This window comes from Sceloporus occidentalis, unplaced genomic scaffold (assembly GCF_023333645.1).
Source record: "Sceloporus occidentalis isolate IW3139 unplaced genomic scaffold, rSceOcc1.0.p SCAF_2, whole genome shotgun sequence".
NCBI lineage: Eukaryota > Metazoa > Chordata > Lepidosauria > Squamata > Phrynosomatidae > Sceloporus > Sceloporus occidentalis.
Window position 1 is genome coordinate 246,127,654 of NW_028316982.1, and position 26,426 is coordinate 246,154,079.

Sequence of the window (26,426 nt, forward strand, 5' to 3'; positions counted from 1 at the left end):
GGCAGGGGTCACTGTGGTGGAGCGCTTCGGTCTAGTTTCCCCCGCTGCTTTTCTAGCCGTCCGGACTCGCTTATCCGGAAGTGTCTCCAGGAGATGCCGGGAGGCGGCGGTCGGGCTGTAGAGAGTGTCTTGGGCGCGGCAGCAGAAGCAGCAGCATCATGGAGCACATCCGCACCACGAAGGTAGTAGACCGGGGCCTCCCTCCCGCCTGCATCAATCAAAACAGTGTCTAGATCCAGGGAAGTCATAGTGCCACTCTATTCTGCTCTGGTCAGGCGCCATCTGGAATACTGTGTCCAGTTCTGGGCACCGCAATTCAAAAAGGACATTGAGAAAAAGGAGCATGTCCAAAGGAGGGCGACTAAAATGGTGGAGGGTCTGGAAACCATGCTCTATGAGGAACGACTTAGGGAGCTGGGGATGTTTAGCCTGGAGAAAGGAAGGTTAAGAGGTGATATGATAGCCCTGTTTAGACATTTGAAGGGATGTCATACTGAGGAGGGAGCAAGCTTGTTTTCTGCTCCTCCAGAGACTAGGACCCAGAGCAATGGATGCAAGCTGCAGGAAAAGAGATTCCACCTCAACATTAGGAGGAACTTCCTGACAGTAACGGCTGTTCGGCAGTGGAATGCACTTCCTCGGAGGGTAGTGGAATCTCCTTCCTTGGAGGTCTTTAAGCAGGGGCTGAATGGCCATCTGTCAGGGATGCTTTGATTGAGAGTTCCTGCATGGCAGAATGGGGTTGGACTGGAGGGCCCTTGCGGTCTCTTCCAACTCTAGGATTCTATGATCCTCTGAGGCTGAGACAGTGTGACTTGCTGAGGTGTAGATACTTTTGTTGTTATTGTGTGCCTTCAAGTCGTTTCCAACTTATGGCGATCCCTAAATCCACCCTATTATTATATGGTTTTCGTGGGAAGTTTCTTCAGAGAGGTGTTGCCACAGCCGCCCTCTGAGGCTGAGAGAGTGTGACTTGTATGATGTTGGAGACTGAGGTGTAGATAGTTGTTGTTGCTGTTGTTGTGTGTTTCTATTTCATTTTTGACATATAGAGACCCTAAGGCCACCCTCTCACATGGTTTTCTTGGCAAGTTTGCATGACGTTGTAGACCGGTGGTTCTCAACCTTTGTTCTTCCAGATGTTTTGGACTTCAGCTCCCAGCTGATAGGTAGGGATTCTGGAGGACAAAGTCCAAAACACCGGAGGACCAAAGGTTGAGAACCACTGTTGTAGGCTGAGGTGCAGATACTTTTGTTGTTGTGTGCTTCCATATAATTTTTGACTTAGGGCAACCCTAAGGAGGTGAACCTATCACAGGATTTTCTTGGCAAGTTTCTTCAGAAGGCAGTTGCCCTTGCCATCCTCTGAGGCTGAGACAGTGTGACTTTCCTAGTGGGTTTCATGGCTGAGCGGGGAATCGAACTCAAGTCTTCAAAGTCGTAGGCCAACACTCAAACCGCTATGCTAGTGTAGGCACATCCTACGAAAGGGTTATGGCTTAATTTGATTTAATTATTTTTGGGCACGCCCTGACGGCTCGTGTTGTTTATTTACTGTATTGTGTGTGCAACCAGTGTGGTGTATTCGTTTGAGCACTAGGCTGTGATACTGAAGAACAGGCAGGATTCTAATCTTTGCTCTACCATGGAAACCCACTGGGTGAATTTGGGCAAGTCACACTGTCACAGCCTCAGGCGAAGGCAATGGCAAACCCCCTCTGAAGAAACTTGCCAAGAAAACCCTATGATAGGCTCACCACCTTAGGGTCGTCCTAAGTCAAAAATGGCTTGAAGGCCCACAATGACAACATTGTGTGTATCTCTGTGTGTGTATTGTGTGCCTTCAAGTCATTTCCGACTTACGGTGACTCTAAGGTGAACCCATCCAGTGGTATTCATGACAAGATTTGTTCTTAGGAGGTTTGCTGTTGCCTTCCCTTGAGGCTGAGAGGGTGTGACTTGCCCGTGGTTTCTCAGTGATTTGGCGAATCATGAAATATAATAGAGCAGTTGGAAAGCAAATTGGTGGCTGCAAAGTGCAGGACGAATTTGTGTGTGTGTGTGTGTGTGAGAGAGAGAGAGAGAGAGAGAGACTTATGTGTACGCACAGTGCCCCACATCTTCAAATGGCTTAAGAAGCTCTGTTCTAATAGATTGGGAACTTGTCGTAAGCTTCTGAGCAGCAGAATCCATTTTGTCAGAGGCATGAGGAAGTAGGCTCTCGTCCACAAACATCTATGATTCTATCATCATGATTATATTTATTTCTGTCCCACGTTACCCTCCAGATTAGGATGCAAAATGGCTTACAGACATATAACTAGTTTATGAGCCTATCCTGTGTTTGCTTGTTGTTATTGTTATGTAAAGGGATATCGTAGCACCTTTGAGACTAACTGAAGGAAAGGAAATCTTCTCATGGAGCATATACTTTTGTCTCTTAAGAACAACAGGCTACAGGAAAAAACAAAGGAAGAATGAAGGTTAGAAAGTGTACAAAAGGATCTTGCAGCACCTTTGAGACTAACTGAAAGAAAGAAGTTGGTAGCATGAACATTTGTAGACTTGAGCCTACTTCTTCAGATGAATGCTTGGAGTGGAGAATCCAGAGGCAGATCTATATAAGTTGTGTGTGAAAATGTCAATTCAAATTCAAAACGTTGTGGGTATGAAGATGAGGTGAAAAATTCAGTTGTTATGGTTGTTGTGTGCCTTCAAGTCATTTTTGACTTATGGCAACCCTAAGGCAAACCTGTCACAAGGATTTCTGGGGCTGAGAGTGTGTGACTTGCCAAAGGTCATCCAGTGGGTTTCCATGGCTGAGCAGGGAAGTACACCCTGGTCTCCAGAGTCCAGTGTACTAACCAGAGCTGACCTTGCTTGGCTTCTAAGATCCGACAGGATCTTGTACCTTTAGGGTATTTAGACCTCTCCCTGCCCCCAAATCATGTTAAGTCATCAGTAAACTGCACTGCATTGGGTGGGACATATTCCCAGGTCAGTGTATCTAAAACTCCAGACATAAGTCTGTAACAGCAAATGCACTGCATCTACAAAATAGGCTCTTGGTTTCTTTGCCTCCTTTTAAGTTAGATATTTAGCAGATGTGACAGAATCTCATACAGTATGGTGTGAGCATGATGTTTAAACAGCATCTAATGAAGCAGCTTGTTGTCCATAGTGGTATATATCCTGATAAATCAGTTTAACGACATAGCCATGTTACCCTGCTAGAGCTGATGTATGTTTTTGTGACCATGTATTGTACCCAAAATGGTGGTCTGTGGGGTGGTGCAGGTCTCTGTGCCATTTGCTACAAGTGTTTGGAGTTACTGGTCCCAGGTACATTAGGAGGAAATAGGTTCCCAGTGCTCAACATCTGATGGCTTAAGAAGCACTCATGTAATAGATTTAGATCTTGTCATTGCAGTGTAAGCTTCTGAGCATTGGAATCCATTTTATCAGAGGTAGGAGAAAGTAGGCTCTAGTCCACAAACATTTAGTCTACAGTAATCAGATTAATCTGATCCTCTCAGTTTATTCAGAAGTAAATTCTCCTAATTACAGTACGCTTTACTGTTTGTTATGGGTTCATAAAATGTTATAATTATGAGGGGATAATTTCCTATTCTAGGGAAGCTCACAGTCCAAAACATGGCACAGTGGAACTGCAAAGGGGTTATATGAATAATATGCAGCTAAGCATCAATACATATTACTATTTCCTTACATCTTAGCAGGTGTGGGAAGTAGGGTGTGTGTCTACAGGTGCTTTGCTAAATGCTTTATGGGAAAGGTGTCCTTGTGGAGGCATGTGATCAAAGTAAGAAAGATATCATCAGGCATTCCTGAAAGTAGTTTCAAAGAATATAGAGGAAAGACAGAGTTTTTTAAGGAGGTAGGTGATCTTCAGGGAGTGGAGTATGGTGGCTCTGAAGCAGTGAAGGTTATTAGTCTGGATATATTGCAGTATAAAAGTACAGAGATGGAAAGATGTCATGGAGGGCTTTGAAACTAAGAATGACAAAGGGTTTGTGCAAAATCTGGGAGGAGAAAGTTTGGTGATTTAAAGACAAAGTGATAAGAGAGCAAGATGATTTGGACAGTGGGATGCTAGCTAGAAATGAGGGGTACAGAGTAAAGTAATAAAAGATCAGAGAAGAAGAAATTACAATGGTAGGTGAAAGACCATGGTCTACATTTTAGACTGGGGTAAGGAGAGAATGAAGAAAGATCTTCATTTTGCAGTGTCATAAAGGAAGATGTGATATGACTGCTAACAGACTGAATTTGAGCAATCATTGAGGAAGAGGATGCAAAAGATAAAACCAAGGCAATATGAGAGTGTCAAGACATCTGATAGGCCTGATAAAGAATCTGTATTCAGGACAAGAGGCCACTGTCTGAACAGAACATGGAGAAACAGAATGGTTCCCAATTGGCAAAGGGGTCAGACAAGGCTGTATTATTTCACCCAATCTGTTCAAATTGTATGCAGAACACATTGTAAGAAAAGCAGCCTTGGACACAGAAGAAGGAGGAGTGAAAATAGGAGGAAGGAATACCAACAATCTAAGATATGCAGATGACCCCATAATACTAGCAGAAAACCTCACAGACCTGGAACACCTACTAAGGAAGATCAAAGAAGAAAGTGCAAAGACAGGCTTAATGTTGAACATAAAACAAAAATAATGACCACCAAGGACCTTCACAAGTTCAGCCTAAACAATGAAGAAATAGAAATAGTAAAAGAATTCCCATATCTGGGATAAAACATTGTTAGAAATGGGGACTGCAGTCAGGAAATCAGAAGATTAAGAATGGGGAGGGTGGTATGAAAGAACTGGAAAAGATTCTAAAATGCAATGATATATGACTGAGCACAAAAGTTAGAATCATACAAGCCATTGTATTCTCTATTACCATGTATGGATGTGAGAGCTGGACAATTAGGAAAGAAGATAGGAAGAAAATCCATCCATTAGTGATGTGGTGCTGGAGAATCCCATGGGCAACCAAAAGGACAAACAAATGAGTCCTGGAGCAGATCAAGCTGGGAACCTCCCTGGAAGCCAAGATGATCAAACTGAGGTTGTCATACTTTGGACACATCATGAGAAGGGAGGACTCATTGGAAAAGACAATAATGCTGGGAAAGGTGGAGGGAAGTAGGAAGAGAGGAAGGCCATATGCTAGATGGATGGACTCTGTTAAAGAGGTCACAGATTTTATGGGGTTGCAGGAATTAAGCAGAGCACTAGAGGACCTTGGATAGTTCTCATCCATAGGGTTGCCATGAGTCGAGATCAATTCAAGGGCAGTTAACAACAACAACAATTATGCAAGATCAAAAGGGTGGATGGTAACATTGCCAACTGATAAGGAAACCATACAGGGAGTGGAAGGCTTAGAAGGAAAGATAAGAAATTCAGGCCTGTTACAGACAGGCCAAAATAAAGCTGCTTCGAGTCACTTTGGAGGTATGGTATTTCAATGATGCATGCGTCCTAAGAGTCCAAAAGCCGCACCAAAGGCACACTCCAGTCCTAAGGACTGCAGTGCAGCTTTGGTGCGGTTTTTGGACTCTTAGGACGCATGCATCATTGAAATACCATACCTCCAAAGTGACTCGAAGCAGCTTTATTTTGGCCTGTCTGTAACAGGCCTCAGTCTCTAAGTGTGCTTCCATGTATACATAAATATGTACATATAGAATTGCAGCTATGCACCAAGATTATTTGTTTTGTTTTTTTGTAACAAAGAAAACATCTCTTTGGGACTTCCTGATGGCATACGTTCATGAACAAAAGGGTTGACCATATACATATTTAACTTGCAAGCATGTCCCTCTGAACTTTGTACAACACGCTGCCATGTAAACAGTATTAAGGCTGTAAAAGTAATATGTAATATGTAGTCATAAGGCCAAGGAAGTCCTAGTAATTTCTTGTTTCCCCCATTTGTAAGCTGACCTATGTGGTGGTATTTTCTTGGTAGGAAGGGTGAACGAATCTGAATTGCTTGAAGGTACAGATGTTATCCTTACTCCACATGTTAGGTTTTTGTTTTTTTACCTACCTCAAGTTATATCTGTTACTCATGTTCAGTGCTGTAATCAAGAGTAGTTAAATAGCTGCACTTGTATCTCTTAGTTGGGCGTTTCCCATGTTCTTGATAATATTTTCTATGAGACTGCCAGCCAAGAGAGGCTCTAAGTTTCTTTTCTCTATGAGATAATATTTGGAAATGCAAAACACTTTCTGGAATCCTTTTTTCATTTCCTCTACTTGGTTTTTGTTTATTAGAAAGCATCCAAAAATGCTTGTCAAATAGAAGGCATTTTCAGTGTGAATTCAAACTTTACGTTTTTAAAAGAAATGCATTTTTGTAAGGGTAATGTTGCATTCCATGCTATTAATTTGTCAATAGATCCCTCAGTGAAATAAAAAGTTTCCGATCTCAACTCCACCTGGTCTTTAGACCAAAACCTATAGTAATAACTCTTTTTTCATTAGATTTGAGTTTAAATTGATGAGATAACAACAAAATTCAAAGTAAGATTATGGCTGAAATCTTTAGACGTGAGAAGAAGAGTCTTCTACAGATATTTATTACATTGGACCCTTGTTATACGCTGGGGTTTGGTTCCAAGATCCCCCGTGTATAACAAAATCTGTGGATGCTCAAGTCCCATTAAATATAATAACATAGCAAAATGGTGTCCCTTATAAAAAATGGAAAAACAAGGTTTGATATTTGAAATTTATACTTTTTGGGAACATTTTCAAACCGTGTATGCTTGAATCTGTGTATAAAAAAATCCATGTATAAGAAGGGCCGACTGTACTTAATTTTAAATCACTGGCCTTATCTGGGATCTCTAAGGCTGTTTGCCATTGTAGCATGCTCTGTCAACACAACAGATCTTAATCAGTAACCAGTGCTTTCTCATGCTGAGTAATGTTCTTCAATATCTTTTAACTTCTTTGATCAAAATTATATGTGATCGAAAGAGGGAGCAGAGGCTGATTCCTTTTCAGACACCAGAAGTTTAAAACGGGTTGGTCTGGGACATGGCCCGTGAGACGTTATTATTCTAACTCCCATCAGTCTTAGCTTACATAGTCATGAATGAGCATGATGGGAGTTATAATCTAACAACGTCTGGAGAGGCCACAAGTTGTTCACCTTTAGTTTAAAAGAGTTACTATTCTGATGCTGGTGTGGTGGGTGGTACAGTTGAAGAAAAAACTCTTACACCTTATCTTAAAATAATTGTAAAATGATACAGTGAAAAGAAAGAATGTGCATCTGAAGAGTGTTTTGGAAACTGTTTAATATGGTTGTAAATGGTAACCTATTGGAAAATGGAAGCAGCTGTTAAAACATCAAACTGTGTGGTGGCCAGTTCAATATAATATGTAACATGACTGCTGTTGATCTTGTTCTGGGGGAGTTCAAAAAAGGAAACAAAAAGGGTGAAAGGCTTCCTTTATTCTTACCCACATCATCAGGAATGATCTCTATACCAGATAGATCTTTAATTGCCACTCCTTAAGTCTATATTTTTATGGCTTGTCTATTCCTCTGTTGACAAATGCGGATAATCCAACAGGTCATAAAACTGGGCTACCTTCTCATCTACTGTTCTTCCACACATTATTATCCTCAAAGCTGCACTCTTACAGTTTATCCATAAATAACTTATGGAGAAAAGGAATTACGACACATTTTTTAAAAATGCAAAAAAAAATCTCTTCTTAATTTTCTCCCCTCCTGTCCTACCTTTTATAGATAGTACTTATATTTACTCATTTACTTGGGTACTGCAGTGGCAAGTAACTGTAGCCTTCCAGGTGTTGATAGACTGCTACTCTCATCAGTTGATGCAACTGTAAGCAGTGGTGAAGGATTGTGGGAGTTGCAGTCCAACAATGTCTAGTGGGCAGCTGTTACCATTCCCTGGTGCACAGCTTTTACTTAACCAAAAAGTGCAGGATGACTAGATAATTGCAGGATGACTGGGTAATTGGGTATTTGCAGTTCATAAATGGGGAATCACTATAATTCCAAGATGTGGCCACGAATCCAGTTCACCTGCTTAGGAAGTTGTAATTAATTTACAATATGTGTTTGCATTGAATTTCTGCAGACACTGTTTTAACTGGTTGAAACTACTGATTAAAAGCCTCAGGGTTTTTGTTTGTTTGTTTGTTTGTTTGTTTCTTATAAACCAGCAGTATCACTTTTTTGAAAACTGCATACCCTCATCAATTTTTTACTGGTAGTATTGTCAAAGCAAATGGACTGATGCATAATCATTGAACATTTCTTTTAACCTAGACAGATAAAGCACCTTAGAGTATCCAGGAATTGCAAATATATGCATTGCTGATGTGGGATGTTCTGTTGCTGCATTTTCCCCTGAGTTCTGATTCTGCTACACAAAGAACTAAGGGGATGTGTGCTCTTGAATCTTGTGCCAGGCCCATTGTTAGAAGTCTAGCCGTAGGCTAATGGGGCAGCCTTGCCAAGAAACTGTAAAGAACATTTCTTTGCTTGATCTTTCATTTTTTAACTTTGTTGTTGGTTTCTCAGTACTACTGTTGAGATTTGAATAAAGCAAACTATAGACAACTTGAAAAATGGATGAACTTCTGTACATTACAAAATACTCAGGTTTTAACGGCTGTTTTGTTTTGAATAGTTTTTTGAGTTGATATGAAGGATAGATTTCCCTCGGTCCTGTGATCGGAATAGACATTGGAGATGCATGGCTTGTACCTCCACAAGCTGCAGTGTCATCAGGCTCATGTATTCCTCTTAACAGGAGGATAATGGCACTGTATAGGATGGGTTGAAAAACCATTATTTCTGTCAAGAGCCACTTTTCCTTGAGGGTAATTTGTCAGTGACCATAGGCTTGTGATGGGCAAGGATTAAGTCAGCAGTAGGTGAGTCAAGAGCTAAGTTCTTTTCCTTTGAGCACTGTCTCTTTGGGGTGAACACGACCAATTGCTTTTAACAGAGGTCTAAATTGAAAGATACTTTGCAGATATTTAGGGATGGTAATTTTTAGGCTCATTTCTAGAAAATATACTGAAAACATGATATGCACTGCAATATAATTTTTGACTTCTTTGTTGCCTATGTTTAATTCAAACAGAGTGACTTTACATGTATTGTCAGGTTTCTAGTTCATAGCTGTACATCATGCGGACTTCCTGTTTTTTTCCCCTCCCATGCACAGGTTGAACAGGTGAAATTATTAGACCGATTCAGCACGAGCATCAAGTCACAAACAGGAACTCTTTATCTTACAGCAACTCATCTGTTATTTATTGACTCTAACCAGAAAGAGATATGGGTGAGCATTCTAAGTGCACTCTTTCACAGCGCATTTCTTTAATTACATTTTGCTTTTTCCATTGTGCATCTTCTAAGTGTCAAGCAGGCCAAAGTAAGTTTCTCCCCAAAATTATTATTCTGGATTGTGGTATGTGGATTATAGCTGTTCGCTAGTTTAAGTATGGGGAATGTGAAGGGTAATTATTAGAAATGAATGTTTAATGCTATGCTTCCATGAGCTTGCTTTGCTTGAGCATCACTGTAATTCACTCATCCGAGACTTCTAGGCTCTACTTTAGCCACCAGAGGTGCCCAGGTGCCTTTCATATATCTGTGTGGAGATAAGCACTATGAAGCCTGTAAAGAATGACACCCACAACACAGCACTGTCCCCAGTGCAAAACGCATAATTGTTTCCCTGTATTCATAGCATTGCAAGCTGATTTAGGCTAATTTTAAAGTATTCCGATTAAAGTAAAATAGTCAACTAATAAAAGTCCATAATTTTATTGAATAATTGGCCTTTACCAATTATTCTTAAATGCATTCTTTGAAAAGAGAGAGAATTCAGGGACTCCACTGACAAATCTATGATTATGTACAGCTAGTCATGCTAAGTACTTCCTTCCTCCTCTTCTCTTCTCTTCATACTGAAACAAGAATATAGTTGAGTTTGTGCCCTTTCTGGCCTCTTGACATCTCCCTCAATGTCAGAGATGGCTTAAATCCTAGGTAGAATTCATGTAAGATGTTCTAAATAACAAAAGAGCTTTTGCTTTGGATTCTCAAACAGTGTGCACACACCCTGCCTGTTTAATTTCTTTTGAATTTGAGAAGAGACTTTCAATTTACATATGTTTGATAGTGTTTATATGTCAATAAAGGTCAAAATTCCACTGGGTGTGCTTTGTTCTTTGGCACATCTACAAAACTGCTCGAGCCACAACAGTATATATTACAGACTTGGTAGTTATTGTATGAATATCAATGATTATACAGGTGTCACTGAGTATTACACCACTGAACACTGTTGTTTGATTCAAGCACCTTTTATGGATTCTTGCATACTTCAGATATTGCACCATCACATTGCTGCAGTGGAGAAGCTTGCCTTGACTACTTCAGGCTGCCCCCTGGTGATCCAATGCAAGAACTTCAGGACAGTTCACTTCATTGTTCCCAGAGAAAGAGATTGTCATGATATTTATAACTCCCTGCTTCAGCTCTCAAGACCAGGTAGGGTAACTGCCTTCTTCATTACACTGGGATGGATTTGGATGTGCTCTGCTTTGTCTCTCAAAAAATAGGCCAAATTCCTGTCTTCCACCCTCTTTCTGATTTGTTTTAGCAAGATACGATGAACTGTATGCCTTCTCATACAATCCAAAACAAAAGGAGACACAGCGAATACAAGGCTGGCAGCTCATTGACCTCACAGCTGAGTACAATCGGATGGGCGTGCCAAATTCGGACTGGCAATTATCAGATGCGAATCGTGATTATAAGGTAATAAGTGGCAAAACATCGCTTTTTATACAGTATGTCATATGTTATGTCTCAAGTTTTGTCTCATTTTGCAGGGCTTTGTAGATCTTGATGAGTTTCATCACATATCAGATGAATAGCTTTCACATGAGCCTGTACACAGGCTTTAGATTTAAAGTTATAAAGAAATAAAGTTATGTGGAGTGTGCAGCCTTTTCCTTGTCTATGTAATAATTCTTTCTCAAGAAGTCTCTGGAAAAGAGTTAGGGGTGAATCAGATGGCCAGAAAGGAGAGGCCTCTGGCTGTGATTGGACCGGGACCACGGCGACCACATGGCCTGCTCCCAAAGCGGGCCGTCACTGCAGGTCCCAAGCCACCTGGCCACTTTGGGGGCATGCATCCTCTAAACGTCATGCCCCCAAAGCATCCGGAAGCTGCTTCTTTTGGCCTGTGCATTTCAGGCCTTAGATAGAGTTAATGCCAGGAGCTGAGTTCCATCTAAGGTTAATTGTCATTTCTTCTATCCCAGTATTTTAATAAAAACACTAACTAAATTGTGATTTCTGAATTCCATTGCTTATTCTGCACCCAGATTATTCTCAGTGTATTCTACACTCAATTTTTTTTTCTGTAACTTGGTCAAAGTTCTTAATGGACCAGTTTTTTTCTGGGAGAAATTTAGTGTACCTTGATGTGAAGATTCTTCACAAATGGTTTGTTCTTGGATTCGTTTTGGTGACTATCAGTTTCAGACCTGTAACTGATAGGATTCCTTAGATGAGAAATATTTACAATTTTTCATGAACTTTTACCATCTTCCCCATGTTAATATTTTTAATGGAAAATGCCATTTAAAAACCCATGCTATTTGTGACAGCTATCATTACAATTGCACACTTTAAAAACATACATAAATCTTTCGTTTGAAAATGTCCAGGAAAGTTGTTGAACACCATTATGGAAATACTGACCAATTAATCATTGGGATTATTGAAGTGGGAGTCAACACCACACTTGGTGATCCTTTATTACCTATAAAGGGTGGCCTTTAACTTGACTTTCTGGGCAAAGACACTGCCCCACATAAATCTGCTGAACTTTTAGCCTGTTTATAGCTGTTTCCTGTTTTCACAGAGCTGAAAATAATTACTCTTTTGGGCTAAACTCCTAAATTCCCATTGCCATCATAGCAGATAGATGCTTGGTATCTTTGCAGAACATGGAAAAATTAATTCCTTGGAATACAGTTCCCAGAATCCTCTAGCCAACTTATCCAGTAGCTACTGCTGCTGGTTGGGGGATTCTTGGGAGTACAGCAGAAAAGTAATTTTTGAAGCTCTGCTGTTCTACTACTTCTTCCTTGTTCTAGGCAACTCTAAGAGAGAGGGTTAAAGTTATGGTGCTCCTTGTACTTGAAGCTGCATTGTAGTCCCTCATTAAATTTGTCCTAGAACCCACTTGTAATGCTCTGGTATCAAAGCTCTTCTAGTTCATGATTCCATTCCAGCTGTTTCTGGCAAAAATGAAACCTTTATGCAGGTTCAGCTCTGCCTGTGATTTCAGTAAATTCTTATGTATTTGATCTAAACTGAGTGAAGTTTCTTATAATTCCTTTTTTCCCCATTTAGATTTGTGAAACATATCCCAGAGAACTTTATGTTCCCAGGAGTGCAAGCAAGCCCATAATTGTTGGCAGTTCTAAGTTCCGAAGCAAAGGAAGGTTCCCTGTGCTGTCATATTACCATAAAGATAATGAGGTATAGTCTGATTTCCTTTCAGTGCAAGTGGGCTAAAGGCCATTTTCCAACACAGGAAAAGATAAGTGGTAAGTATGGTAACATAGATGCCTAGATCTATTGTAGTTGAGCAAAAATGGATGCTAAGGCTGTGTTACAATGTGCTAAGTACCCCTTATATAGGTATCACTTTGCTATACTAAATTTGTGAAAGTTCCAGAAATAGGACCTTTACAACTTGGAGGGGTTTTTTTTTGTAGCAATTATTCATTCTATTCAGAAAAACAAAGAATGGGGGGGGGGGGGGCATGATGAACCTAAAACTAATATCATGCTTGCTGGCTTATTAGAAAGCCAGTGAGTCTTGGGAAAACTAATGAGTCTTGACTTCACTTGTAAATATACTTCTGTATGTAATGCAAACTGTATCTCTTTAAGAAAATAATTTGTCCTCTTAGCTCAACTTCGTCACTAAAATCCGGGCATATCCTTTCTACTTGTACCAGTAGCAACCATATACTCTATGAAATGTTTCAGTTTTCTTCTGAAGGCATTGAATGCAGAGTCCAGAGCATCCTATTTCATCTTTTGCTATATTTACAGGAAAATAAAACACTAAACTAAGCACTCAGTCTGCTATTTATGTCCTTTAAAATGTTCATTTTGACCTATTATATTATTTCTGTTTACCTTTTTCTGTCTTCTCACTAGGCTGCCATTTGCAGGTGTAGTCAACCTCTTTCAGGATTCAGCGCCAGATGTCTGGAGGATGAACATATGTTGCAAGCAATCAGTAAAGCCAATCCAACAAATCACTACATGTATGTTGTAGACACCAGGCCTAAAGTATGTATCTTTTGGTTTTACTTCAGTGTTGATACTATAGTTCTGAACTGCAAAGGAATGAGATGGGATTATTCTTGCCCGAAGTGTGCTTTTTTGTTAAAGGGCAGTTTCTCTTAGAGCTCAGCCATCAGTTTTCTGAGTGCAGCGACATAATGTCCTGTATATGCAGTTTTTGTACCCGTATAAAATTATTTCCTATGGATATGTATATTTACCATTTTGAAGGACTGTGTTGATTGAAACTCCTGACCAGGATCCAGATACCTATACAATGAATTACTTTCCCCCAAGAGGCTTGTTGTGTGGTGTTTTTCACAATTGTACCTTGCCATATCAGGTAAACCACTTTGAAAATTGACAATATTTTCAAAAGCAAATAATGATTGGGAATGGTTTATTAGGACATGGGGAAGTCTTAGTTAAAAACAAACAAACAACCGTCTGATATGCCAGAAGTTTCAGGGGAGAACCAAATTAAGTAGTTGAATCCCAGGCATAGTATATTAGGCCTGGGCAATGCTTATTTCCAATTATCCAGCATAGGTGGCTGTGATAAGTACTAATTCTTTTTGTATCTAGTACTGGCTAAGAACTATAAAGTGCTTTACAGCTCATGTTGAGGGAGTTGAATAACCAGGTTCTCTCATGTGAACCTGACCAAGGTTTGAGATTGTCAGGTGAGGCTCCTCTGTCTGTTCCACCGGTCTCATGGGTATATTTAGTGGGAACATGGGAGACAACCTTCCTAGTGGCTGCTCCGAGATTTTGGAACTCTCTTCCTTAGAGAGGCTAGATCAGTTCCCTTCATCATGTCTTACTGGTGATGGGTGAAGACCTTTTTGTTTTGATTGCCTTCAGAACTGACTATGGCAAAAAGGCTTTTAATAATGTGTACATATTTGTTACTATTTAATACAAATATTTTAAAATTACTTATAACTATTTATAGTGTAATTCTATTTTAACTTTTGTAGGTTTTTAGTGATGTGAGCTTTTATCTGCATCTTTTGTTGGTTAAGTTGCAAGACCAGGAAGAGGAGAGGAATAAATAATATAACAAAAAAATAAAAATAGAAAATAGAAAATTATATCAGAGCATGACTTTACAGTGTAAGGAGACTTCAGATACTCCTCCCTAATATTATACTACATGTTACACATGCTTAGTGACTTGGCTTTCCTGGGAGGTGGTGATCAGTACAGACAGATCTGTTGTATGATCTGAAAGCATACTTTCAAGCGACCATAATTTTCCTCACTCTCAAGCATATTCTGGTCACAGTACATGTTATGAATATGATAATTAATGACTGTTCCTTTTCTACTGTACCTTCCTTTTCTTCAAGCTGAATGCAATGGCAAATAGGGCAGCAGGTAAAGGCTATGAAAATGAAGACAACTATTCTAATATTAGATTCCAGTTTGTTGGCATTGAAAATATCCATGTAATGAGATCCAGTCTTCAGAAACTTGTAGAAGGTATGTATACATGTATTTCTTAGAGCTTTAAAATATTAGATTACAAGATTTGAATACAAAATCCAGTTCATACTGAGAACTTACTGCATAAATTTTTTATGTTGTAGCCACTGAAGAGTAAAGAACAGTTGTGAGCTATACCTTTTGTTGCTGTAACTGTCGCATCTGACCCCTGCTCTAAGCATTTGGAGGTCCTCCAGTGTGACTCTATGGTCAGCTCCTGCCGGATGCTGACATAGAATAGTGCTAGAGGACCTCCAATTGACTAGAGAGTGTTTTTTTCCAGACGTAGGGAAGTGAAACCCCTTCAACTTAAAAGTGTATGCTTTTAACCCTGCTTGTGAACTGTCAATTGTCATTAAGAGAGAGGCGGGATATAAATAAAGTTTTATTATTATTATTTATTAAACACTGCTTGTTACCTGTGTGCTACCCAAAATGTGAAGCACTTTGAGTGTCTACAGTAGCTACATTGATATTTCCAAGTGTAAGTATCTACAGTTTAAAGGACAGGTTTACATTCTTTGGTACCTGGGAACATGCTGAGATACCATGGCCACTTTCCAGTGGTGTACCTGTTTAAGTGATGTAATTGCAGAAATAAACTGATTGTGGGAAGGACCAATTTATACCAGTTTGCTGCCACATAGCAATTGCATAGAAAACCCTGTGATAAATAGTGGAGTGCAGCAGGGTGAGGATGGATACTCATATGGACTTGTTGTGTGTGATTGCTGCTAGCTTTGTAAACTGTTCCTGAACATAGTACTTTCTACATAATGACTGAGACCTCCATTTTTATTTCATGAAACATATTTAAGATTTCAGTGGCCCAGGTAATTCAACATCCTCTCTTTTCATATGTTCACAGGCTCTAGATGAGATAAGGGAAGGAAACTTTGGGTATCTCTATAAAAAGGGTAGCTAATATTCAAGATTAACAGAGAATTTTTTTCCTTCTTAGTCTGTGGAACAAGAGGCCTATCAGTCAATGACTTTCTTTCTGGTTTGGAGAACTCTGGATGGCTGCGCCACATCAAAGCAATGTTGGATGCTGCAGTCTTCTTAGCCAAAGTAATGAACATTCTTTGATTTGTATTCCAGGCTGTGTCACCCAAAAATCTAATATCTCATCAAATATCAAATAATCGTTACCTTACTAAAGCAATAATCTCTGGCTCCAGATCAAATGAACTTGGATATATTGCTCAAGGCTCTGTAATCTGCTGTCACATTGAGCGAATTCCCCATTTCCCAGTGTAGGTTGGGACAGTAGCTCAGAGTACATATATTTCATGAAAAAAGTAATAGGTTCAATCCCTGGTAGGTTCAGTTTAAAAGGATTACATTGATGGCCCTGCATTTCTGCTCTGTGTCAGGAAAGAAACAGTGGTGACAAGATGGATTATTTGTCAGGCATGTTGTAAGAACCTCCTGTGTTGCTAAGGCACGTGTGGGGAAATTGTGACCTGCAGGCCACATGTGGGCCTCCAGAGGCTTTTTGGAGCCACCACTAGACCATCTCAGTTGTGGATGGGTTAACCTGCACCCCCAAAGCCACACACTAGAGGCCTCCAGGAACAGCACATAGCATTCCTTGCAATCTCTCCACTCTAAGTATACAAGTCACTTAAAAAAGTGGCAGAACTAGAAGTTTCTGGTCATGCAGCAGCCCATTTATAGGCAGACGTAGCTCATTGGAGCTGACACAGTGGTCAAAACTGGGCCCTGGGTAGTCTGCAATTGCCCCTTCTTTTCCTAAGATAATGTGGCTTTTACTGTCAGCTTCAGCAGGCTGATTACCTTTTGACATTAGGAAGGGAAACATTTGTTCCCACATGCAGTTGACTGTAAAACTTTAGCATTGTTAGAACAGATCCAAGCAAGGATATATCTCGCTCTATCAATGTGCCTGCATGCACCAAGAGAAGATGCTCAGACACTATTGTTAAAAGTGGAATAGACTGTATGTTTTAATCAAACTGAACCATTTACTTTTCCTTGTGAGAAACGCATGAGTAAATTTTGTTATCCTTTTCACAGGCCATAGCTTTGGAGAGTGCAAGTGTGCTGGTACATTGCTCTGATGGCTGGGACCGAACCTCTCAAGTTTGTTCCCTGGGTTCTCTGTTGTTGGATCCATTTTATAGAACAATTAAAGGATTCATGGTGAGTACTCGAGACAAACTGATTTGCTAGCTGTTGAAACATGCTAAAATAGTCTTACTTTGAACTTGCACTTGCCGAGTAATAATATTTTTGAACTGAACTAGAACAGGGGTGGGAATCATGCCACTAACAACATACTTCATATTGGCCATACTAACAAGGTCTGATGGGAATCGCAGTTCAACATCTGGAGTGTAATGTGGTTCTTATGGCCTGGATTAGAATTTGCTCATCATTATTAAAAATTACTTGCCCACACACACATTAAGCTTCATATAGAAAATAATACATTTCAAATGAAAGTTACATCAGTAGCACACAGACTATAATGTGTACCTGCACTTTAAAATAATGATTAATTTTAATATTATCTGAAACACAGATGGAAGAGCAACTCCTTGATTCTTCAATAAATGTAAAATGGAGGTACCACTATGCTGGAAAATACTGATTTGATTCCTGTGCTTATTTTTAAAAATATAGGCTGAATCTATTTTATGGGGGGGGGGGTTGCTTTGGTTTTGGTTGGGGGTTTGTTTTGTTTTTGTTTTCAATTCTGACAGTAGTTTGAAATCAACCAAATATATTTGAGCTGGGCTTCTTCTAGGCCAATGGCATAATATATATATATATGACATGCTTTCTTCTAGGTTTTGATAGAGAAAGATTGGATTGCTTTTGGACATAAATTTTCAGACAGGTAAGGCAATTTGTTTCAAGATGCTATGTTTTAATTTTTCATAGTGCTTAATTAATATTTTGTTTATATGCCTACATATTACTAATATATGCTTGCATATTTATTTATAATCTGCACTTTAGTAACATCCAAAGATAATAATTTATAATCTTGCATGACTTTAGCCCAAATATGGGTTTTAGCCTGGTTTTTTTTGTTTGGTTTTTTATAATTCCTCTTCAGATGGGGCATTCTTCAGAAGATGTTACTAAGGTGCAGGAAATGATCAGAGAGCTGACACAACCCTTGGGTTCTAACCCTTGGCGTTTTCAGGGCTTTCTTCTAGCTCTTGGAATTTATCTTTCATTTTGTAATGACACTAGTTAATTTAGAGCGTCTACCTCCTGGAAATGATCTTTTTTTCTGGATGAATTATTTGCTTGTCTTATGTATAGAATTAAAATCCACCACTATCCCTGCTCCAGGGCCCCAACTTGATGCTTTTATTGTTTTTTATTTCTTAATGTACTATGAGAAAAGTTAAGCTTATTGGACTCCAACTTCCAGAATCCCACAGCCAACATAGCCTGCTAGTTGTAGTCCAAAAAGCTAACTTTTCTATGCTCTGAGCAGTTCCATTTACCAAAAGAAACTTGTGCTTGTGCTTCAACAACCAGTCCATTCTACCACCATCCTACTCCTTGTCACATGATGTGGAGCTTTTGAAATGAGCTTGGCCTTCCAGAAAATAATTTGTGATTTGGAATGGCATGTGCTGTTTAAAATAGAGCAGTTAAAATATGATTGTGCAAATCTGCACAAGTTTTGTTTTATTTCTATCCACTAATGTTTAATACCTTGATTTTACTGCATTCCTGTGGTTACTCGGGGTTAGTTGTCTAGTATTTTCCTGTTTTATCCTAAAGTGCTCTTGTAACACTTATTTCTAATGAAAAACAAAACTTCTAATGTAACATCTAATGTAACTCTATGATTCTATGATTCATTTACTGGATCACTACATTCATGTAGTGAGAGAGTGCTTTCCTCATGATCCTCATATAGCAAGGGTTAGGAGATCCCAAGCACAGTATTCTGTCTCTCATTATTTTGGAATATGTTTTATAGATGTGGCCAGCTGGATGGTGACCCAAAGGAAATCTCGCCAGTGTTTACCCAGTTTTTAGAAAGCGTCTGGCACCTGACAGAACAGTTTCCACGAGCCTTTGAATACAATGAGGCTTTTCTCCTTCAGATCCATGAACACATCCATTCATGCCAGTTTGGAAACTTCATTGGAAACTGCCAAAAAGAACGAGAGGAGCTCAAGTAGGGCTTTTTACTAACAGTATGTTGCACACAGCACCTCAGCCTCTTGCTCTTCTCTAGCAAGAGCAATCAGGGAGTCTTCCCACAGGGGCTGTTAAATATTAAGCTATCAGATAATATCTCTGGTGGGAAACAAGCTTTGCTGGACTGGAGAAAGTGGTTCAAAGTCTTCCTGAGAGAATAAATTTCTTTAGAAGAGGGGTGGGCTACAGCTCCCATCTTCCTTTGTCATTTGTTGTGCTGACCATGGCTAATGGGAGCTGCAGTCCACCAACATTTGAGAGCCACATGTATCAGGAAGAGAGAAGAACCTGTGACCTCAGTTGCCCTCCTCTGCATCCAGTTTCACTGATTTAAATCTGCCTCCAAATGGCTACGTTCCAGCAGGGATAGAGGAGAGCTAAGTATTCACTTGTTTCTCTTCTACTCTTGTAAATTGGATATACAATGAGGGTGGGGGTAGGTAGATTAAAAGAAAATCACACAGTACTTCAGCTGCAGCCCAGTTCTATTGTCTGTCCGCTTTGTGGCAGATTTCCAGTTTATAGATCTCTCATGTCATGTATACCTTTCCAAAGAGATAGGATGTATAAATTCTTCAGCTGCTGAGAACAACTGATTTGGCTGTCTGTTTATCTCCAGATTGAAAGAGAAGACTTACTCACTGTGGCCTTTCCTCCTGGAGGAACGTGAGAAATATGTAAACCCTATCTACAGTGAGACTTTTTCTCAGTCATTTGCAGTTCTGGAGCCTGACACCATATCCTTTAATTTTAAGTAAGTTTTAAAATATATGTTTATATTTCATGTTCCATCAATCAGACTGATGTATTGAAACAATAATATGATTGTTTCCTACAGGTTTTGGAGAAACATGTATCATCAGTTTGATCATACAATGCATCCCAGGCAGTCTGTATTCAGCCATGTCATGAGCATGAATGACCAAAATAAACTGCTAGAGAAAGACATTAAAGAATTGGAAGCTGTGAGTAAATGCAAATAACTGTTTTTCTTTCAGACTCTTGACACCAAGCTGCTTTCCTCCTAAAAGTTCATTCCTTTCTTACATAATTTAGTATTTTCAAAGTCTCACCCCCAAATGTTGCTTTTTAAAATTACATTTTCTTTGCATTGATTTTGGCACCATTTGTTTTTTGTTTTGTTTTGTTTTGTTTTGTGACCTTGGTAACTGGCTAGCATTCTGCCACGACTCTCATTTGATAAAATAAACAGATGGGCTGGAACAGTTCAGGACGAGGACTGTGAGGAACATGTGGTGTTCCAGATAATGTTGAATTTCCCATAACCCCAAAACAGAATAGTCAGGGGACAGGGATGATGGGAGTTGCAGCCCAACAACATTTGGAAATTAGATCCTTCCCTGTTGAAGAACATTAAAAGACATTTGTCTAGTTCAGTTTGAGTCCTTGCCATGCATGTCAATGTCTGTTGTATAGTATTACAGTATATGGTGTCTAGGTTTAACATCTTCTTGCTTGAAGGATTAATCTCTATAGCTGGCATTGCTAATGGACTGTGCTTGGATGGTTGTCCAGGCATGCTGTTTGCGGGCATTGCTAATGGACTATGCCTGGATGGTTGTCCAGGCATGCTGTTTGCATCAGCAGATAGGCAAAAGATTATTTATTTATTTATTATGGTATTTATACCCCGCCCTTCAGTCCTAAAGGCTATCAGAGCGGCTTACAATGTAAAAGACATGACACAAAAGGAGAAGGGAATGGTGGTGGGGAAGAGGATCAAGTTCAATGGTTCTTCTCTCTCTGAGGCCTGGACCAAGGCAGATGGACTGGAGGGAGGGCTCTTCTTCTTAAGGGTAGGCTGATGGCATTGGGCCTATCTTTTCACTTCCTCCAGGCCGGATGGAGTCAGTTGCCATGGAGGGGAGGGGGGGGCTCTTACAAATATTGCTGTATGTAATTTTGTCACTCAAGAGCAATAGGGTGCAGAGAAAACAAAAGAAGAATGACGGTTAGAAAGTTAAGTTTGAAGACAAATTAATACAAAGAGATGACGAAGCCACCCATAACTAAAAAGTGTTAAAATGCTGTTCCAGAGCATCATTCTTCCACTGCTTAGTAATGGATAATATTAGTTTTCTATTGTTCTTGATCTTCTTAAAAGTAACTTCTCAAGCTCTGAAGAGAGGCAATGGGATGATCAGAGGGAATATAGTTCAGGAGCAGAGCACATTATTTGCATACTGAAGACCCAAGTATATTGCTAAATAAAATTATCCCAGGTAGCAGCATTGGGAAGGATATCTAGCTGAGACAGAAAATGAAAAATGCACAGCTGATCATAATAAGACAATACTGTGCTACATAAATAAATTATTGGGCTTGGTACAGGACATCTTTGACTGTTCAAGGGGAGGAATCTGATAGGTAAGGGATAGGGCATGAGCAGTGGTTCATTAGAATCTAGACAAGTGGAAAAGTAGAGAATTAACTCAAAACCTGAATTACTCTCTTTCATCCCAGAAACTAGAGCACCATGTAAAAAAAGAGTTGGATGATGTCTTCACCAAGGAGCCTTTGCGATTCATTCGTCCCGTTTCACCAGTCCTTAAAACATTGCAGTGTTTTAAGAAGGAGCAACCTCTCTTACAGGAAAATGACTGTATTCGGACGATAGAGGGCTCCAATGCAGCAGACAATCGGTACAGCGAGTATATGGAAGAGCTCTCCAAGACGGAACCCAGTGTTGTGAGCCTGGAGTATGGAGTGGCACGAATGACATGTTAAATTTCATGTTGAGTACTGCTGTTTCTGAAAAGACTGAAGTTCAAGACAGGGCATTGTGTGAGGCTTTTCTCCTGGAGCATGACCAAAAACTCTTTGGTGTAATGGAGAATTGCATGAATGTAGAACTAAAACAGCACACTAGTTAAAGAAATGCTATTGTGAGAAGTAATTAAATTTAACATTATTGAAAGAAATGTGGAGAACATAGTAAATCTTTTGTGGCTTATAAGAAGTGAGGAATGGAGCTGCTATAATATAACAAACTAAACTTTGCACTAGGTAACTCAAAATGTTATTTAATGTGTATATTGCCAAATGGTTAAGATGATATCTGATGAGCTACTTCTCAAACAATGCAGCCTTCATATTGGGACAGTGGGCCATAAATGTGTGTGTGTACAGTGTATGTGTACTCCTATTTAATGTGTTGCCTGTTACTAATTTTGATGTCTCAACTGCCATTGAACGTACTGTATGACAAATGAGGAAAAAGCTACTCTTCCATTTTCCCCCCCCAATCTGTCCTCTCTTATTTAAGAGCAGTATATTCTGAGATACCCTGGAGTGTTCACAGAGACTTTCTGAATTTACTTTGCTTCTCCAGAATAATGCAATGTGATTTTAAAACAGAAAGAGATACTTAGTAGATTCTGGCTGTAGATATGTTAGTTTTCACCTGTAATAATAGAGTTCTGCTCTCTTTTCTTTAAATGTCCTTTTATGAAAAAAAGCCCAAGAAAATTAGTTGCCTGGATGATTAATGAATTGAAACTGCACCATGGGGCTGTAAATCCTCTGCACAATTCTTACTTGGCTAGTTGAAAGACAGGTGTTATGATGAGACATATAACCAATGCTTAACCATTATGTGTGTGTTCCTTTTGGTGAAAACAAAAATGGTAGTAAGCAAAGCCTATTTTTTAGACGGGTCAAGCATTCAAATGTTTAGCAGATTTGGCAACTGCTCCAGAAAGAGTTTGGGCATCAAACAAGAAAAAGAAATATTCTATATTTATATAGAATTGGATGCACTGCTGGCTGTCCACAGGGATTGGGTTCATTTTGCAAATCTATTTTTAACAAAAGCATTTGTGTTTACCCTCCACTCCCAATCCCATATACACACAAACATTTTTAACCAGTAGAAACACAGTACTAACAAAATACACAAAGAGGTTCTATAAAATACTAAGGGGGCAACCACTCTTGATTGAGAACTAAGGAAGAAATAAACATCACATTTAAAGGCAAGCTGGCTTCAGGTTGTGTAAAACCACTTGCTTTGAAAACTTGTTAATGCTCACATCCTAGGAATTCAGTTTTACCACCTGGGAATCAAAATGATTTCTAGTTAACAAGATGGTTTGTATTCGGAAAGTTATACTTTGCACCTTATATAAAAAAATCGAATTTGCCCCCAGTGCCTTCATTTCTACTTCCCCAGGAAAAAGAATGGATTTGCTGCCAGTGTGCGAGCCTGCCTCTTGTTTGCTTTTTCTAATTTATTTTTATTGTCCAAATGAAGGAAAGGAAATGAGTTTTGAGAGCTGAGATTATAAACATCTATGCCTTGAGGTATTAGGCTCCCTGGGTGGTAGGCTAGGCTAATTTGTACCTGAGGGATCAAATGCTTATTTGGCTAACAGTGAAAATTAGTTTAGACTTGCTGTAATCCCTGAAGGCTGTTTGGTCAAAACTGCAACGTGCCATGTGAAACTTGACACAGTTGGCTATGTCTCTTTCTGTTCTAGTTGGGATCTTAGCTTCAGTAACAAGAGCAACACAGATCATAATCAAATGGAGCTGGCAGTGTTGTGTGGTTGGGGAGGAACCTTGGTGTGAACGTTTTAAGAGGTTATCTACTTAGTATTATAATGTGCTTAGAAAAGGTGTAAGTTGTTTTCATATCAATGATAGGTGCGTTCGACAACAAACATTGAGTGGGAAGAGAATGAGGGACCTGGCTTTCAATGTAGTAATTCCTGTGTAACATTGTGCCATTTTAATCATGTTATAGATTTTGCATTAACTCTGATTTTTGGAAAGAACAAAGAGAAGAACGTGCCTTTGGCCTCTTTCTCCCTTTAATCTTGTGCTATAGATTAATAACATCCTATGTTACATGAAACACTAAAAATATGAGACTAAATGTATCGCTTATTTCTTGTAATCTTTTTTATAATAATAATAATAAACCATGTATATAAGGCTTTTTGTAAAAGCCACAGAATTAATGTTTGAAACAAGTACTTTCAGTAATAGGAGTGAAAACATTCTCATATAGCTGATTTGGGGCAAAATAGATGTGATGTTGAACTTACTGCCTGAAGTTGTGTCTTTGTGTGTTTTTTAAAAACAGTACTCATGGGAAAGGTGGGGGTAGTCAATACTGTAGCAGTGGAACATGAGGAGAACTAACCCTTTCCGTCCCAACTTACCTGATAAAAATAAACTACACCTCTTAGCTTTAGTGGGGAAGCTTATGAGCAGTCTTTGGGGGAAGGAAAAAGTTTAACCATGTATTTCTATGCACAACAATAATAGCAAAAGCTGTTATGCTTGTAGTAACCATTAACTGAAAAAAATTAAGATGTAGCTTCAGACAATATTTATAGAATCTGCTTTAGTCTTTTACTTTAATCTTCGATTTAGATGGAAATGCTCCTGTAACTCAGGTAGATATTTATTGATAAGTCCATATAAATTTAAGCAAAATGGTTGGAACAAGAAAAAGCTCAGAAAGCCATATTCTGTAAATTTTAATAATATATTCTTCTCTTGAGTGTAATGTTATGGGTTCCAGCTCACCAGCAAGCCTTTCTTCCAGAACACTCCGATTCCTGCATACTCTGCTGCAGTCTTCCTAGGAGCAAATAATCTGATGCTACTAATTCTGTACACACAATTTGGGATAGAGGAGGAAAGAGTATTCCAGTTAGTATCATTTTGGAAAAATTAGTAAAAAAGCACACAAGACTGAAGAGCCTAGGTTTTCGATCAAGAAGTGGCCATAAAACCAGAATTTGGAAACAGGTCTTTTTTTAGTCTGCAGTTATCACAATCTCCAGCCAGCATGATCACTTTTTCAAAGTGTATAAAATAAAATTGCTCGGATGAAGATTCTAGTTTGCTTTCCTGATTGGGCCTTTTTTGCCAGGTTATTCAGATTGATTCCCCCACTGGTTGTGGAGTATTTCAGGGGAAGCTCTTATTTCAGTTTGGAATTATGTTCTATATCGATCATAGGTGAAGGGTGTGCTCCTATTTAGACCAGCAACACAAAATTGCATCTAAAAATAGAACTGTATTTGGTCAGAGCCATCCTATGGATGAAACTGCCTTTCAAAAGCTCTTTTTAAAATCTGGTGGAAGCAATATTTTGCTAAGAAAAACTCGGCTTATTTTTAAAGCATCCCCATAGGTGCATATAGGAACCATTCTGTTACGAGCCTTATGGGTGAGAGTTAATTGTGTAGCAAAGTTCTTCTTGTTTAATTAGAGCTTTAAATTTCCAGCCGTTGGGTTTTGTAGGACAGCTGCCAATTGGGCATATGAGCAAATGCAGCTGAACTCTGCAGAGCTTATGCATTTTCCATACATATCCAATTATAGTGACCTACATCTAGGAATGCAGCAACCTGAAAGCATCTAACTGCAGAGATGGGCAGGAGCCTCCCTACCACTGGCCAGTTTTACCCACCTTTGCCAGTTGGAAACAAAAGCAATCCTTTTAACAGGATGCTTCAGAGAACAGGCTGAAATGAGAAGGGATAGGGTCCTGTTTCTGCCTTAGTATAGGAGAAAGGCGTAGGAATTGGCCCTGTGTATTCTCTTCTGCTGCAGTTATCTTTCTCTCCGCCTTTTCCAAAGACCTTTTTATCAGACTCTTGCAGTAATACAGCACATCTGGCAAGTGCAGAGATAGCACAATACTCTAGCAGTCCAGCAGTATAAAAGAGAAGCCTGTCCATCTATTCTGTGCTCAACAAAGACTCCCACAGCGGCTTTATCAAGAGAGGGAATGAAGCCAGCATGACAAAACGTAGCTGCTGCCCTTGTTACAAACAGTCAAGGAATTTCTTCAGATTGTTGCTGTTGCCATTTCTTTCCCCTTGCTCACTTAAGTGTTTTAATTTAGCTTTATAGTGCCTAATGATTCACAGTGGATTCAAATGATATAATCTTCATCAAAGCCATACGCCAGCATGAAAGGCTGTTGCAGACTGTTTTCCCCCCTGAAAGTAATAAGATGCTTGAAATCAAGTACATATGGAAGTTGTGTGTTCTAATGGAAGCCGGGGTGGTGTAGTGGTCTAACCAGGACTCTGAGAGAACAGAGTTCGAATCCCTGTTTGGTCATGGAAGCCCACTGGATAACTTTGGGCAGGTCACATTTTCTCAGCCTCGAAGGAAGGCAATGGCAGACTCCCCTCAAGGGTCATCATAAGTCAGAAATTACTCGAAGGTACACAACAGCTACAGTTCAGCTCCTGTTCATTTTCACCAGGCTTGTCTAGAAGTTGTTTAGTAGAGGCAGTTGGGACTTATATTCAAGGTATGATGGCAGGCGAGGCGAACCT

The 26,426-nt window shown here is 39.5% G+C and overlaps 1 protein-coding gene across 1 annotated transcript; it reads left to right on the forward strand.

Moving 5' to 3' along the window:
* The first annotated feature begins 82 nt into the window (after positions 1 to 82).
* MTMR6 (myotubularin related protein 6) lies at positions 83 to 24,171 on the forward strand. Its single transcript, XM_089512604.1, has 14 exons — positions 83 to 182; positions 9,254 to 9,370; positions 10,425 to 10,587; positions 10,700 to 10,857; positions 12,466 to 12,594; positions 13,285 to 13,419; positions 14,766 to 14,898; positions 15,863 to 15,972; positions 16,942 to 17,067; positions 17,718 to 17,767; positions 18,875 to 19,075; positions 19,718 to 19,852; positions 19,937 to 20,063; positions 21,583 to 24,171. The coding sequence occupies exons 1-14, from the start codon at positions 159 to 161 to the stop codon at positions 21,844 to 21,846; spliced, it is 1,872 nt and encodes a 623-aa protein (XP_089368730.1). The 5' UTR covers positions 83 to 158; the 3' UTR covers positions 21,847 to 24,171.
* Positions 24,172 to 26,426: the final 2,255 nt, after the last annotated feature.